The 17,232-nt window shown below is 44.9% G+C and overlaps 2 protein-coding genes across 4 annotated transcripts in view; one reads left to right on the forward strand and one right to left on the reverse strand.

Moving 5' to 3' along the window:
- On the reverse strand, positions 1-15,668 carry CFAP68 (cilia and flagella associated protein 68). Of its 3 annotated transcripts, XM_077456923.1 has the most exons (5): positions 15,197-15,452; positions 11,682-11,821; positions 9,299-9,508; positions 5,533-5,602; positions 1-412 (listed from the first exon to the last, which is right to left on the reverse strand). In XM_077456923.1, the coding sequence occupies exons 1-5, from the start codon at positions 15,276-15,278 to the stop codon at positions 303-305; spliced, it is 612 nt and encodes a 203-aa protein (XP_077313049.1). In that variant the 5' UTR covers positions 15,279-15,452; the 3' UTR covers positions 1-302. The 3 variants fall into 3 exon arrangements, with proteins under 3 accessions (XP_077313049.1, XP_077313051.1, XP_077313050.1); XM_077456925.1 differs by lacking the exons at positions 11,682-11,821; positions 15,197-15,452 and adding an exon at positions 15,569-15,668; XM_077456924.1 differs by lacking the exon at positions 5,533-5,602 and having other exon boundaries at positions 15,197-15,472.
- FDXACB1 (ferredoxin-fold anticodon binding domain containing 1) overlaps positions 15,290-17,232 on the forward strand; it is a 29,881-nt gene continuing 27,938 nt past the window's right edge. Inside the window, exon 1 of the mRNA XM_077456922.1 lies at positions 15,290-15,334. The gene's annotated coding sequence lies outside the window, so the exon portion shown is untranslated. The remainder of the gene's footprint in view (positions 15,335-17,232) is intronic.

Genomic DNA, 17,232 nt, shown 5'->3' on the forward strand with positions numbered 1-17,232 from the left:
TAACTTTATCCAAACTGTCATTTATTACTTTTTTACATGAGTATCAGTATTGCTACTAATACTTTTTTTCTTTGACTTGAAAGGTATTTTTGGTTTTCACATTGACAGATTTTCGTTTTCACATGCATTTATTATTACCTCTGAGCTTTTGCGCTCCAGATAAAAGTTGTGTACTAGTCAGTCATTTCATACTTGAAATGTTAAAACGATTTCTACAATAATTCTTAATAATGCGTTTGTTGGTCATGTGGGTTATTTAGTATAGCACGTTGATCAGAAGTATTGGGCGATGGGTGATGGGTCTATGAGCTTCCATAGTCGCTCATGTAACATGACTTTTGAAGAGTTCTGTATTGTGGTGGACCCAGTTCAGGTTGATGTCCTGGAAACACATGGGGCTCTTTTTTGTAAACTGAAAAAGAATAACACATAGTTTAAAAATGTACTGTAGACACAAAACACATATAATGCCCAAGTCAGAGTTTCATGTTGTCACAGTGCAAATCAGCCTTTACTGGTCCTTACCCAATGACATTGTACCTCCAACACACAGACTTGTCTTTCCCCTGTAAGATCCCACCACCAACACCCACGTCCCACGCGGCTTGTTCATTCCCTTGATTCCCTCTTCCAGCCAGGGTCATCTTTAATAGATTGGACTCTAGGCAAACATTTTCTTGGGCTTTTCCTAATCTATTTAAAACTATAAGCGGGCAGTGTGGGCTCTAGGGGGCTCAAGGGGGAAGCTACCTTGGGCCCCACAACAATGACTGGGCCCGGGGCAGCTGCCCCTTTTGCCCTGTGTTAAAGACAGCCCTGCTTCCAGCACACACTCTCCAGTTTCTTCTCCAGAGACTCCTCTGTCTGCTGTCACACACTTGCCACACACAAATTTCAAGTTAAAGACTGTCCATGGCTTTCAAATAGACATTACCCCCGAGGCATAGACACACAGGGGGGAATTTGATAAAACTGGAGCAGACAGACTATGGACCAGCTGTGCACTGTACCCAATCAGCTTCTATCTTCAGCTTGCTCAGTTAAAGTGATTGTAAACAATCATCATATAAAACAACCCATCCAGTTTAATATAGAAATGAAAGGCTAAACATTTGTGTACAGATATAAAAAAAAACATTGTAAATATATTTTTTTCCCTTTTTTTTAGTGATCGTATTCCTTCTATTCATAGCTGCATAAGAGCAGGGGGAGAAGCAACAGCACACTGAGCTTCCCAGCTAGAGAAATTATGTTCTCCTGCTTAGTGTGGTCAGTTTACAAAAGGAAAGCAGAGGGACTGGCAGGATCACCAGGAATTTCATGTAAAGGAAGCAATACAAAGAGAACAGGAGACTTTCTCATACAAGTACATGGTACAGCAAGCACATGTTAAGAATATGAAATGTTGGGGTAACAAACACTTTAAGCTTTCAAAATGAAAGACAGAAGCAGATGTCATGTGTTACTGCTCCAGATTCTGGCTGCTCCAATCTTAACAATTTCTCTTCAAAGTCTGGAGGTTCAGCACTCAGAGTAAAGCTCAGTTCAGCAGCCATTTCTTCCCTCTTCCTTCTCTGCAGAAATAAATTTGTGATTGCTTTTTAGTAACTGTAGATCCTGAGTATAGTCCGGGATCGTGTTTGGACCAATTGATTTTTGCCCTGTAGCCTTTCCCTCAACACACAAACAGCACTCTTTGGGCTTCTTTACACAGGTGGTGGCCGTTGCCTCCCCTCTGAAAAGCAATCTATTTGGCAGGCAGTGAAGAAGTGATATGTTGCCTACTCACCACATGTGTTTACTAAAATTCCGACCCACCATGCTGCAACTGCATTCGGATCGGTCACATTCGGTGGTGGTACCTTCCTCCAAATGCAACATGATGTTTAAAGTGGTTATGAAGCTGTATAAATAATTCCTTGCATTAAGGCAAAAAATGTTTTGTCATCAGTATCCCCCTAACCTTTCTGTGATCAATCACCACAGAATGATCTTTAACCCTTCAGTCATCCACCCTCAGCTTTAACCCCTCTGTGACCTCTCTGCAGTATATGTGACCAAATTACATGTAAACAATCTGTAAAGTGCAAATAAATGAATATGTGCAAAGGAACATAGTTGTGATGAGAGACCACCGATGTCCACTAATGGAGTCACCACGGCACGTGCATCCACCACCCAGAGGAGAGATTGAACATGCTTACTGGAGTTAATGGACTCAATTGCCAGCAGCACTGAGTCAAACAAGCATGGGAAGAAGAATGTGTCCAGGCTAGTGGTCTATGCAGTAACTTTAGGGATCTGACACCTTGTGTCCTCCCAAAAAGGAGATCCTCTTGCTTGATCATGAAGTCCAAAACTCATAAAAATAATGATGTCTTAGCAGACAAAACGCGTCGGGTTGAGACTTTTGCATGTCATTGCGTTTTGGAATACCTTGGATACCATGTCCTGGTGATATTTTGACAATATGCCTGTTACTTCATATTTGATGTGAGTGTTCTACTTTTTAAATACATTTCACAGTGATGGTTTTACATGTGGAGTCATTTTATTTTTTATGAGTTTTGGACTTCATGATCAAGCAAGAGGACCTGCCTTTTGGGAGGACACGGTGTCAGATACCTAAAGTTACTGCATAGACCACTATTCTGGAGACATTCTGCTTTCCATGCTTGCTTGACTCAGTTCTGCTGGAATTTGAGTCCATTAACTTTACTAAGCGTGTTTAATCTCCCCTCCGGGTGGTGCACGTGCCGTGGTGACTCCTTTAGTGGACATTGGCGGTCTCTCAAAGCAACTATTGGAATTGAACATCCTCTTTTGGACTTTTTTGCACATACTCTTATGGACTTTTGTTTGCCCTTTACAGGTTGTTTGCATGTAATTATTTGATCATTTACACTTTGTATCTATATGCATTTATTTTGAAATTTCATTTGTTATTACACTTAGCGTAGCACTTATTTTTATATTTATCACTACACAAAGTTCTGTCAGGTTGTAGTGCTAGCAGCTTTCCTTATTCATTGATATTAGCGCAGTAATTTTTTGTAAATATCTACTTAGTATATGTGACCTGCTTCATGAGCATATTCATCAATCCCTCAGTGATGAATATAGAGGGGTGTAGATTAACCCCCTCAGTACCCTTTCCTCTGCATTAACCTTTTAACACCCAGTAACCAGCTAAGGAACGTTAACCCAGCATATCTGATAACCTATCATCACTAATTCCTCAGGCTGTGTGTCATCTCCTCAGTCCCTGGTCATGTATGTTAACCCATCAGCATCCAAAGTCAGTGATTTGGCAGCGAGGGACAGGGCCACTGTCTGTATCTATAGACGCAGGCAGCGAGGTTTGTGTGCCCCCATATCCCTAGTCATATATGTTTGTTTTTTTTAAATCGGGAAATAATTTTACTGAGTAAAAAACAACTTCCAATGTACAAACATTTCAGTTTCGGATGTGTGTATATACATACCGCATTTATCAAAGCAACATCTCATAACATAGGCATAGCAAATGATGCCACAATAATCGTACTCATATTCAGTCGCACAACTCACTTGGCACATAATATACCAAACAAAATCATCCTGTAGGGCATAGTAGAAATCTGGACATTGCCAATTCTCTAGGGCATAATCTGGGCGTATTGAGCCAAGGTGACCATATCCTTACAAACCTGCCTGAATTCCCCCTATGTTGATAATTGTATCGCTCCATAATGAGAGTATTTCCCATATGGGTTATCCAGGAGGTAACTGTGGGTGATGAGGAAAATTTCCATCCCATTAAAACTACCTTTCTAGCCTGGAATAGTGCCCGGGAGAATGCAATTCTAACCATTTCCTCCGGAATCGCCTCCTCTAGGATGCCCAGTACACAGCAAATCGGATCTAAAGGTACAGCCGTCTGAAATACCTGGTTGAATGTTGCAAGTACTCCATTCCAGTAATGATAGAGCTTTGAGCAATGCCAGAGGAGATGGATGATGTCCCCAGGGGTTTGCCTGCATCTACCACACAAGGGGTCCGCCAATCTGCTCCTCCTATGAAGCTTTTTTGGGATATAATATATAGTGGAGACACTTTTTGAGCTACATATAAAGAGAAAATAGGGATAGGTTGAAGAGCTTCTTCCGACTGATCCCCCGTGAGTGATCCTAGATCTCTCTCCCATAAGAATATCACTGCGGTGGGGTGAGCTTTTAAATATTCCATTAGCAACATTTGATAACACTGGGAAATTATTTCCTTAGTTTCAGTGCTAGATTGTAACATGTGGAAAATAGGAGTAGGTGATATAACCTACTTCTGAAACATCTGCACCTCCAGTCCCATCTTAACAGTTTCCGCTCTGGTGCCAATAACCATTAGGCGTGCCGACGAGCCTGCTTGATTATGGGACATAGAACCTACCAGATGCTGCATTTGGGCCGCAAGATAGTAAAGACAGGGATTGGGTACTGCCAATCCTCTGCCATCTTAAGGATATTGCAGTTGTTGCAAATAAATTATGGGGGGGTGGGGGCTTTTGCCGTATTCCACAGCAAAAGTCTAAAAAAGAGTATTCACCACTCTAAATATTTTCAAAGGAACCACTACAGGTGAATTATGAAGGAAGTATAACATAATTTTAATTAGATTGGGATTTCCCCACCAGTGACAATCATGTATGTTAACACCTCAATATCCAATAGCCAACCTATGTAGGTTACCCCTTGGTACTCTGGGTATGTGCTTTAACCTCTTAGAATCTTCTTCTGCTGATGCGTATTGATCCCTCTGTGCATGTACACTTACCCTTACCCACCACCCATATGAGCGCTGCCCACCTTGATGACCGACCGTGAGAGGGGTGTGGGTGACCCGACCGAAGCTGTATACAGTGCTCCCAGACCGCCCCAAAGATGCTGCACTGAAATTAATGGGAGACGGTTTTCAGGCGTTATTTAGAGGCTATTTCTAGCGCTAAAACGCCTAAAAACTGCCTCAGTGTGAAGCTGGTCTTATAGTGTGCCCATGATAAGAAACAGGTAAGTGGTTTGATTTTCTATCATCTATCACAAAATTAAATATCATTTTTGGCCCTTTAAGAAAATGGAAAAATGTAGAGGCTGCTATTGGCAAACTCTCCTTTTAAATATGTTAGATGACAGAATGTTATGTTGAACTTCTCACTTCAATTTTGAATCACTGGCCCAGGACAAGACTATCCTCTAACTTTGCATATCTGCATACTTGACTGGGGACAGTGACTCAGAAATGATGCAAGCAAACAATAGCCAGCTTTGGTTAGCGATGGTCAGTAATGGCAGGCTTGTTTTCACTTTAGGGAAGTTAAAAGGGGAAGTCATTAACAAGCGAAGGTTATTTCAACGTCATACACTATATATTAGAAATCTAATAAATGGCTCTACAAAGGCCAAAAAGCAAATAGATATTTATTAAATATAATTTCACTTTGTAGCTAAACGTATTACTGAAAAGTTTGAAAAATAATGCAGAAGGAGTGATTCATCTTACCGTGTTCCCCAGTTGAACCTCCTTTTCTAGCGTAGTCAGCAGAATAAGAGGTTTCATAATAGTGGGCGTACTGAAACAGTAAAACCGAATTTATATTAACTCTGCAATATTACCATTCTTATAATTACCATCTTTCAAATATGGCGGCACAGTGGTGTAGTGGTTAGCAGTAAGAAGGGTCGCTGGTTCGAATCCATACCACGACACTACCTGCCTGGAGTTTACATGTTCTCCCTGTGGCTGTGTGGGTTTCCTCCGGGTACTCCGGTTTCCTCCAACAGTCCAAAGACATGCAGGTAGGTTAATTGAGCTCTGTCCAAAATTGGCCCTAGTATATGAATGGGGACCTTAGATTGTGAGCTCCTTGAAGGTAGGGACCAATGTGAGTGTGCAATGGACAGGGACAATTGTAGACACTCACTCAGGTTGAACTGGATGGACTGGTGTCTTGATTCAACCTTACTAACTATGAAACTATGAAATAATGTAACGCAGAAGGACTTTTCAGTCTCATTGAGAAACGACACTCGTGAACATACAGCTGTGAATGGAGGATCCCTGACCCCCTCAGGCATCATCAGGTAGCCGGTTAATTAACAGAAACACTTTGATTGGTATAAGATTAGAGAGGAGAGGAGGAGATGATCATTTATTGCAGGAGGCAGAAACACTAATAAAGACTGGATTATTCTAATCTGTTTGATTTAATTCTGCTTCAGAAACCGGATAGCCTTTAACCAGCAGACTAACTAATGCAGCGTATCAATGCATGCACAATTGTGGGTGTACATTGTTGTTTATTGTTATCGGCACCCCAAATGCAACAAACAGCACATTATTCCTCGCCAAATAATGCACGACAAACTAGCAAAAATGCACAAAGTGCAAAAAGGTGTATGTGCTTCTTTGCTCTGTTTGTCGCATGTAAGGCAGCCCACTGAAATGAAGTCAAGAACCACCCATAGACATGAGATCATTACCCAAAAGCTGATTACAACTGTTTTGGAGAGCTATGACCTTGTGTTCACGAGCACATACAGTGCCTTGAAAAAGTATTTATACCCCTCTAAATTTTCCACATTTTGTCATGTTACAACCAAAAAACATAAATGTATTTTATTGGGATTTTATGTGATAGACCAACACAAAGTGTAACATAATTGTGAACTGGAAGGAAAATGATAAATGGTTTTCAATTTTTTTTACAAATAAATATGTGAAAAGTGTGGCGTGCATTTGTATTCAGCTCCCCTGAGTCAATACTTTGTAGAACCACCTTTCGCTGCAATTATAGCTGCAAGTCTTTTTGGGGATGTCTCTAGCAGTTTTGCACATCTAAAGAGTGACATTTTTGCCCATCCTTCTTTGCAAAATAACGCAAGCTCTGTCAGATTGGATCGAGAGCGTCTTTGAACAGCAATTTTCAAGTTTTGCCACAGATTCTCAGTTGGATTTAGGTCTGGACTTTGATTGGGCCATTCTAATGCATGACTATGCTTTGATCTAAACCATTCCATTTTAGCTCTGGCTGTATGTTTAGGGTTGTTGTGCTGCTGGAAGGTGAATCTCCGACCCAGTCTCAAATCTTTTGCAGACTCTAATGCTGCGTACACAGGACCGGTTTTCCCGTTGGAATAAACTCCAAAGGTTTTTCCGACGGAGTTCTGCTGAAACTGTCACGCGTACACACGACCACACCAAAGTCCGATAATCAAGAATGCGGTGACGTACAGCATGTACAACAGAGTTAGAAAAAGGAAGTTCAATAGCCAGTTGCCAATAGCTTCTGTCTCGTACTTGCGCCAGAGCATGCGTCATTTTTGGTCCATCGGAACAGCATACAGACGAGTGGTTTTGCCGATAGGAATTGGTTCCGTTAGAAAAATTTAAAACATGTTCTATTTCTAGGTCCATCGGAATTTTTGTAAAAAAAAGTCAGATGAGGTATACACATGATCAGAATATACAATGAAAAGATTCCGTCTGACTTTTTCTGTCGGACATTCCGCTCGTGTGTACGCGGCATAACAGGTTTTCCTCTAAGATTGCCCGGTATTTGGCTCCATCAATCTTTCCATCAACTCTGACCAGCTTCCCTGTCCCTGATGAAGAAAAAAATTCCCACAACACGATGCTGCCACCACCATGTTTCACAGTGGGGATGGTGTGTTAAGGGTAATGTGCAGTGTTAGTTTTCCGCCACACATAGCGTTTTGCTTTTAGGCCAAAAGGTTACATTTTGGTCTCATCTGACAACAGCACCTTCTTCCACATGTTTGCTGTGTCCCCCACATGTCTTCTTGCAAACTGCAAATGGGACTTCTTATGGCTTTCTTTCAACAATTGGTTTCTTCTTGCCACTAATAGTGGACAGAATCTCTCACCTAAGCTGTGGATCTCTGCAGCTCCTCCAGAGTTACCATGGGCCTCTTAGCTGCTTCCCTGATTAATGCTCTCCTTCCCCAGCAGGTCAGTTTAGGTGGACAGCCATGTTTTGGTAGGTTTGCAGTTGTGCCATACTCTTTCCAGTTTTGTATGATGGATTGAATAGTGCTCTGTGACATGTTCAAAGCTTGGGATATGCTTTAAACTTCTCCTCAACTTTATCCCTGACCTGTCTGATGTGTTCTTTGTCCTCCAGGATGCTGTATGTTCACTAAGGTGCTCTAACAAACCCCAAAGGGCTTCACAGAACAGCTGTATTTATACTGAGATTAAATTACACACAGGTGGACTCTGTTTACCAATTAGGTGACTTCTGATCGCAAATGGTTCCACTAGATTTTAGTTAGGGGTATCAGAGTAAAGGGGGCTGAATACAAATGCACACCACACTTTTAAGATATTTATATGTAAAGAAAATTTAAAACCATTTATACATTTCCTTTCCACTTCACAATTTTGTGCTACTTTGTGTTGGTCTACCACATAAAATATCAATAAAATACATTCATATTTTTGGTTGTAACATGACAAAATGCGGAAAAATTTCAAGGAGTATGAATACTTTAAGGCACTATAAAGTGGAAAATGTTTGGGAGGACTTGCATTATGGACAGGAGTAGCTTCCTTGAGTTTCAGCTAAATAGGAGGTGGTCGATATAAGCTCAGTAATGGCACATTCATTTCAGAAAGTAATTGAAGCTGGAATAACCAACATAAGAACAAAGCAAAGCTGGGCCAATTGGAGTCCTTCAGCAGCCTTCTAGCCGCTACTGAAATACTCACTTTCAAAAAGATAATCTGCTTAAAGAGCAACTAAATTCTGGAAGATGTGCCCAAAAAAAGCAGACAAATGGTATTAGTCAGGGGTATTGCCTGTGGTTTTTCCGGCAGCTGATCTTTGCTTGTGTGTCTGTGTCATAGATGACGTTAAATGGTTCCCCACTGACAATGTCATCTATGACGAAACGCATCTGAGACGGCACGCAGTGACGCCACCATGTCATACGCAGGGAGGACGGACTTTTGGGAAATACGCCGGGCGGCTTTTTTGTCTGTTCCTATCCAAAGCGATTGATACAGCTTGTGTTTGTAAGTGCAATTTGAACGTATTTAATAAAATGTTTTAATGATTTTACACTATGAGTCACCATAGCGATATACACAATAAAAGCATGGAGTCTGGGAGTCCTTAACACGGTCTAGATGGTCCGTCCTAGGGTGATCTATAGTATAGAAATGCCGGCAGGGTTTTTTTTTTTTTTTTTTAAATCTTGGCAAAAGCTTGATATACTTGGGCATATCAGTATTTCTTTATTAGTACCTGAGAAGGCAGTGGCTTCCTTTCTTCGAGTTTACGAAGGTCATAACGTTCCTGGTTCCAATTTCCAAGTAATGTCTTGTTGGAGTAGGAATCCTCCTTAGTCGTGCACCTCCAACCATATTGCTTGAGCTTGGCATTAGGTCCAAAGTCCACCCATACCTCACCATGTCCATCAGCTTTTAGATCAGAACTAAAATAGGCCATTCTGTTCTAATAAAATAATTTAATTACATGATTACTCATCTGCACTCACCAAACGTTGTTGATGTTAGCTACAAACAATGGCACAGGAAAATAACATATTTCAATAGACAACAAGTAACAAAATACATGCCAATTGAGAGGTCAATACAGAGTTTAGGAGCCAGTCCATCCAGTATTGCAGGCTATCAATCCAATTAAGAAAGCAAAGGTTTTTTAATTTTTCTTGGGAAGGTGAACTGGGGTGGCAGGCTGGAGCACCCAAAGAGGGGGGCTGTAGATGTCTCAGGTTTGTTTGTTTGTGGCCCCCCCCCCCCCGACCGATGGAGCACCAGCTGCCACTGATACTGATATGTCATATAAATGCTTAAAAAGGGGGCTTAAAAGGAAGGTGGGTACTGTGTGAGAAAACTACACTCATGCTCCTAATCCACTTGCAGTCTTAAGTCTGCCTGCCTCTCCACCTCCTCAGCAGTAGGCCTGATCACACATATGTAGAAATGTTTGTAAGCTTTACTATATCTCTGATTTTTAAAGGAAAAAAAAAAATCACATGATCACATCATCAACTTGCTAGAAATTGTGATTACTTGAGGAAAAGTCTATTCTCTAGCACAGTACCCTCCCTCCTTATAGGTCATAGCCCAATCCTCTTTTGGGAGTGTCTAATTACTGTCTCTGCTGGCCCAGCTCCTCCGACCCTCCCCTCAGCTTCCCACATAACTTTTATGTAGCATTGAGGGGAGGAGTGAAAGGAAATACTGTGTCTACGTCCGTTGGGGCTGCTGATATCACATCCAAGATGGCGGTGCCAAAATGCAGTCTCAGGGCTTTTGGGTGTCTACATCAGCATATCTCCACATTTGTTTGGCCACTGCACCCTTTAAAAGTATGCAAAATCTCAAGGTACCCCAGTCTAAAATGGAAACATAATGTTACTTTATCAATGGCAAACCTAGGCCTGGGACAATACACACAATTGCCTTGATGAAATTGACTTCACATCAGACATTTCCCCTCCTCATCTGAGGTTCTCCAATCACATCAGAGTTCACCCTTCACAGCAGGCCCACCAGCACCATAGCAACCCATGAAACTGATCTAGGACAAACTGGGTCTACACTGGTCTACACAAAGGAGGATTTTACAGGGAAATAACAATATCATATGTAGCACTAACCCCCGAAGGAGCTGCTGGTTATTTTTGGGCTTACCGTTACCTTTCGTTCTCCTTGTTTCACGTCTAGGGGATGTCCCGTGGCAGATGGCCCAGTAACTTGAGACTGACAATAGATCCACTTGAATGGATTTTATTTGCAAAAACTCAAACCATTGAACAGTCTTTCAACTTGGGATCAAAGGGTTGGAAAGGAAAGTTCAGGTACTCTCAATGTCAAAAAACGTTAAACAACTTGCTTACTTTGACTGCAGAACACATAGGGAAACTAAGCTGTAGAACACTTGTAGGATACCTGGATCTTTCAGCCTGCTTGGCGATATCCACAAGACCGGATTCTCTCGGTTACTTCAGCCCTTCCAGGCTCTTGTTAAGAAAACCAACCCGCATGTGGTGTTCTTCTAAAGAGTCCTCCCCTGGAGCGCTCGAAGTTCAATGGGTCTCTCCTGAACCAGAGACAGCACCCATCCACCTTGGAATACTTCCTTAGTTCCCTTGCCTTGGGCTAGCCAGCCCCGAGGCATTAAAGTCGGGTGGATCCGCACCCCAGGCCATAGCCTTCCTGGGGGCTGGTCAGGAGGACCAGGACCATGAAATCAGCACAGCATACTGGACCGGAACCCTGAACCACATGACGTCCGCATCTTAAATACCCTCTCCCAGAGGGCACAGCGAGAGGGCCACTCCCACTGACCTGACTCCGAGAGAGAGTAAATGAAACGCCCAACCAGACCATAGTTCCACGCCTGCCACCAGAGACAGCACCCCCCTGTGGCCAGGCTGAACATGTCTCAGCCCAGTCAAATTTAGGCAAATAGACCCAAACCAAACTGTAGTTTGGGTAAAGTTAAATTTTGAAAACACATAGCGCGTGCTCTTCAGGAGTCCGCCGCTACACATTCATACGGTGAAATACATTTAAAGGTTAGTTCGCCTTTGCAGAAAAAATTAAAAGATGACCTAACACCATACACCCTTCCCACCCTCAGTACCCGCTGCACTTACCTCCATAGGTGATGAGCTGTTAGTGGCCAAGCAGCCAGTGTAACAGTTCAGAGATTTGAAATTCCCACTCCTCTCCTCCCTTGATTCTGCATTGCTTCTGGTACAGATCAAAGCAATTGCTCTGATCTTTCCTGGAAGCGCTGCAAAAAAAAGGAAAGAAGAGCGATGATTTCAAATCCCCAGACCGCTGCACCGGTTCGTGTGTTTGTATGTGTATTATTTAATATGTCCCCAGTCAATTACTTTCTCCTAAAGCATGTGCCAGTAGTGGAACTACCAGGGGCTCAAAGGTGGCACCTGCAACTGGGTCCTGGTGTTCCATCAATGCAAGCCTCAGTGGGGTTGCTGGCCGCAGGGCTCTTAGCTGATAGTGTCTCTAATACAGCCCAGAGCCTGCACTGGTATTTCCCCCTACCTCCTCCCTCGCACAAATGGGAGAGGAGGGCGCTGATCTGCCGCCCCTCTCCTTTTGTGTGCACCACAGGATATGTGAAGATAACCAGCTGAATTCAGCTGCTGGGCTTCACATTTTCCGCAGTGCACACAGGAGGAGAGGGGTGGGAGAAGGAGCAGATCGTCTCTCTCCTCTACCATCCGCAGCTGCCTGGGCTTCACACTTCCCACTGTGCACACAGGAGGAGAGGGGCGGTAGAAGGAGCAGATTGGTTCTCTCCTCTCCCATCCGCAGCTGCCTGGGCATCACATTTCTTGGGGTGCACACAGAAGAAGAGGGGTGGGAGAAGGAGCAGATTGGCTCTATCCTCTCCCATCTGCAGCTGCCTGGGCTTCACACTTCCCGGGGGGGACACAGAAGAAGAGGGGTGGGAGATGGAGCAGATCGGCTCTCTCCTCTCCCATCTGCAGCTGACTGAGCTTCACACCTCCCGCGGTGCACACAGGAGGAGAGGGGCAGGAGAAGGAGAAGATTGGCTCTCTCCTCTTCCATCTGCAGCTGCTGGGCTTCACACTTCCCATGGTGAACACAGGAGGAGAGGGGAGGGACAAGGAGCAGATTGTCTCTCTCCTCTCTCATCCGCAGCTGCTGGGCTTCACAATTCCTGCAGTGGACACAGGAGGATTGGGGCAGGAGAAGGAGCAGATTGTCTCTCTCCTTTCCCATCCGCAGCTGCTGGACTTCACACCTCCCGCAGTGCACACAGGAGAAGGGGGGATAAGGAGCAGATTGTCCCTCTGCTCTCCCATCTGCAGCTGCTGGGCTTCACAGTTCCCGTGGTGAACACAGGAGAGGGGCGGGAGAAGGAGCAGATTGGCTCTCTCCCATCCGCAGCTGCTAGGCTTCTCACTAGAAATGGTGCAAGGAGCAGAACAGCTCTCCCCAGATAGCAATCAATTGAGCTGCAAGTTTGAAAATGACTTGCTAAGTTTGTTGCACAATTGCAGCAACTCCATATTGCATGACTCCAGATCAACTTTCTTTGCAAACATTCTGCAAGTCTGCTGCAAGTTCTGGTTCAGTTATGTTGTGCAATAGTCATCCCACCACAGGGGTCACTGTGACTTGCAGAGCACTTGCTGTAGACTTACCACCTCAACTTTGCTCTTGCTAGAGACTTGCTATGCAAGTTTGCTACAAATTGGAAAAGTGTAAACTAGAACTTGTGCTTCAAAGTGCTCTGCAAGTGTACAACTTGCCAGTGAAAATGTGCAGCAAGATAACCACTTGCCGCCCGCCATATAGCAAAATGACATCGGCAAAGTGGTTGCGATATCCTGACCGGACATCATATGACGTGGTCAGGATAACAAGCCGCTGCGTGCCCCCGGGCGTATCAGTCTGACACAGCGCAATTACAATCTAGGTAAAGAGTCTCTGACAGAGACTCTTTACCACGTGATCAACTGTGTCCAATCACAGCCGATCACGATGTAAACAGGAAGGAGCTGTTTATAGGCTTTTACTCACTCACAATAGAGGAGAGTCGATCGGCTGCTGATTGTTTATCAGCGCAGCCCCTCCTTGGATGCCCACCCAGGACCACCAGGTTATGCCACCAGGACCACCAGGGATGGTCACCACTGATGACCATCAGGGATGGCATCCCTGGTGGCAATGTGTGCCCACACATGATGTCAATCAGTGCCCACTAGCAATACCTGCCATTGCCTCCTAATCAGTGATGCTAATCAGTGTCGTCTATCAGTGTCAATCAGTGGCATTCATCACTGTCCATCAGTGCCACCTATCAGTGCCCATCCATGCCCACCTATCAGTGCCCATCAGTGATGTCTGATAGCCAACATTGATGAGCACTGATAGGTGGCACTGATAGGAGGCATTGATGAGCACTGATAGGCTGCACTGATTGGCGGCATTGATGAGCACTGATAGGCGGGACTGATAGGCAGCATTGATGAGCACTGATAGGCTGTACTGATGGGCAGCATTGATCAGCATTGATAGGGGCATTGATGAGCACTGATAGGCTGCACAGATTGGCAGCATTGATGAGCACTGATGGGAACTGATAGGCAGCATTGGTGAGCACTGATAGCCTGCATGTCTGCAGTCTCTGACCATCTCCTGTATCATGACCTCAGTCTCTGACCATCTCCTGTATCATGTCCTCAGTCTCTGACCATCTCCTGTATCATGACATGACCTCAGTCTCTGACCATCTCCTGTATCATGTCCTCAGTCTCTGACCATCTCCTGTATCATGTTCTCAGTCTCTGACCATCTCCTGTATCGTGTCCTCAGTCTCTGACCATCTCCTGTATCGTGTCCTCAGTCTCTGATCATCTCCTGTATCGTGTCCTCAGTCTCTGACCATCTCTTGTATCATGTCCTCAGTCTCTGACCATCTCTTGTATCATGTCCTCAGTCTCTGTCCATCTCCTGTATCGTGTCCTCAGTCTCTGACCATCTCCTGTATTGTGTCATCAGTCTCTGACCATCTCCTGTATCTTGTCCTCAGTCTCTGACCATCTCCTGTACCTTGTTTTCAGTGTCTGACCATCTCCTGTATCATGTCCTTCGTCTCTGACCATCTCCTGTATCATGTGAAACAGTGCCCGCGCCCGTCAGGCGCCGCAGATCGGGAAATGTCTCACTGCCTGTGCTTAGCGCTGCAGAGTGTCATCCTCCTGGCGGGCGTGGGCACGTGGTCTTTGGAACACACCTGAGCTCACACTTAATCATGTCCTCAGTCTCTGACTAAAATCTGTTGTGTATCCGCTGTCTCAGAACATTCAGTATTATGAGTGGCCCTTGGGTAATGTCAGGTGCCACACTTGAGACCCACACTCCTAGAAAGTCGCCCACCACTGCTCTAAAGGCTGACAGAAAACATGGTGATATAAAATGACAGACAGATGCTTTAGATGGAAGAGGGGAGGAGCGCCGCACCAGCTCAACCATCAGAACATGCAGTAGACCCCCGACCTCCCCCGTTCATGTTGTCATTGCCCCCACACAGATTACAAATCAGAAGGGGGGGGGGGGTCACGCCGTCATATTCTATAATCTGTATACTCTGCACTGTGTAAACACACACCTGATCCTTGGCTCTTCAATTCACCACCGCGAGGTGACGCTTTTTTACCGTTGCTTGGTAACAGGGTCCCGTCTGACGTCATTAAAATGCGCCTGCTAGGAAGTGACACATGGACGTTCTCAGTGTGATCGGGAGAGGGTAATGTTTCTTTGCGGGGGTCAGGATGTACGTAGTTTCTATAGGTTATCAGGGGTTCCCTGGCTCCAGGGGCCACATACTTATCGTGCTTAATAATACCGACCGAATCACTGAGATCCAACCAGACTCTGTACTATGAATGGAGGATTCCCCTTATCACACGTAATACCGACCGCCCTGTACAGTGCGGGGACGTGACAGTCATGTGATCTGTATAATGAGTGTTCCCTTTACCTGAGGACTTGTCATCACCCATCACATCCACGTAGAATGCCAGTCTGTGCAGCACAAGACATACAGAGCACCGCGGACACCATACGACCCTTTACTCACGTTTAACCAGCCCGTGGGGCACTATTCCTCTCACTGACACCAATATGATGGAGCACTATTCCTCCCACTGACACCAATGATGGGGTGCTATTCCTCCCACTCACACCAATGATGGGGCGCTATTCCTCCCACTGACACCAATGATGTGGTACTATTCCTCCCACTCACACCAATGATGGGGTATTCCTCCCACTGACACCAATGATGGGGCACTATTCCTCCCACTGACACCAATGATGGGGCGCTATTCCTCCCACTGACACCAATGATGTGGTACTATTCTTCCGACTGTCACCAATGATTAGGAACTATTCCTCCCATTGACACCAATGATTGGGTGCTATTCCTCTCACTGATGTCCATTCCCATGGACACCAATGATGGGGTACTATTATTCCCATGGACACCAATGATGGGGTACTATTATTCCCATGGACACCAATGATGGGGTACTATTATTCCCATGGACACCAATGATGGGGTACTATTATTCCCATGGACACCAATGATGGGGTACTATTATTCCCATGGACACCAATGATGGGGTACTATTATTCCCATGGACACCAATGATGGGGCGCTATTCCTCCCATTGACACCAATGATGGGGCGCTATTCCTCCCATTGACACCAATGATGGGGTGCTATTCCTCCCATTGACACCAATCATGGGGTGCTATTCCTCCCATTGACACCAATGATGGGGTGCTATTCCTCCCATTGACACCAATGATGGGGTGCTATTCCCCCCATTGACACCAATGATGGGGTGCTATTCCTCCCATTGACACCAATGATGGGGTGCTATTCCTCCCATTGACACCAATGATGGGGTGCTATTCCTCCCATTGACACCAATGATGGGGTGCTATTCCTCCCATTGACACCAATGATGGGGTGCTATTCTTCCTCTCACTGACACCAGATGGGGTACTGTTTCTCCCACTGACACCAATGATGGGGTACTATTTTTCTCACTGATACCAATGATTGGGGTACTATTATTCCCACGGATACCAATGATGGGGCGCTATTCCTCCCACTGATACCAATGATGGGGCACTATTCCTCCCACTGACACCAAAGGTGGGGTACTCTTCCTCTCACTGACACCAATGATGTGGTACTATTCCTCCCATTGACACCAATGATGGGGTGCTATTACTCCCATTGACACTAATGATGGGGTGCTATTCCTCCCATTGACACCAATGATGGGGTGCTATTCCTCCCATTGACACCAATGATGGGGTGCTATTCCTCCCATTGACACCAATGATGGGGTGCTATTTCTCCCATTGACACCAATGATGGGGTGCTATTCCTCCCATTGACACCAATGATGGGGTGCTATTCCTCCCATTGACACCAATGATGGGGTGCTATTCCTCCCATTAACACCAATGATGGGGTGCTATTCCTCCCATTAACACCAATGATGGGGTGCTATTCCTCCCACTGACACCAATGATGGGGTGCTATTCCTCCCACTGACACCAATGATGGGGTGCTATTCTTCCTCTCACTGACACCAGATGGGGTACTGTTTCTCCCACTGACACCAA

Source organism: Lithobates pipiens, unplaced genomic scaffold, assembly GCF_037356315.1.
Source record: "Lithobates pipiens isolate NorthernLeopardFrog02 unplaced genomic scaffold, aLitPip1_a1.2 Scaffold_27, whole genome shotgun sequence".
Classification (NCBI taxonomy): Eukaryota; Metazoa; Chordata; class Amphibia; order Anura; family Ranidae; genus Lithobates; species Lithobates pipiens.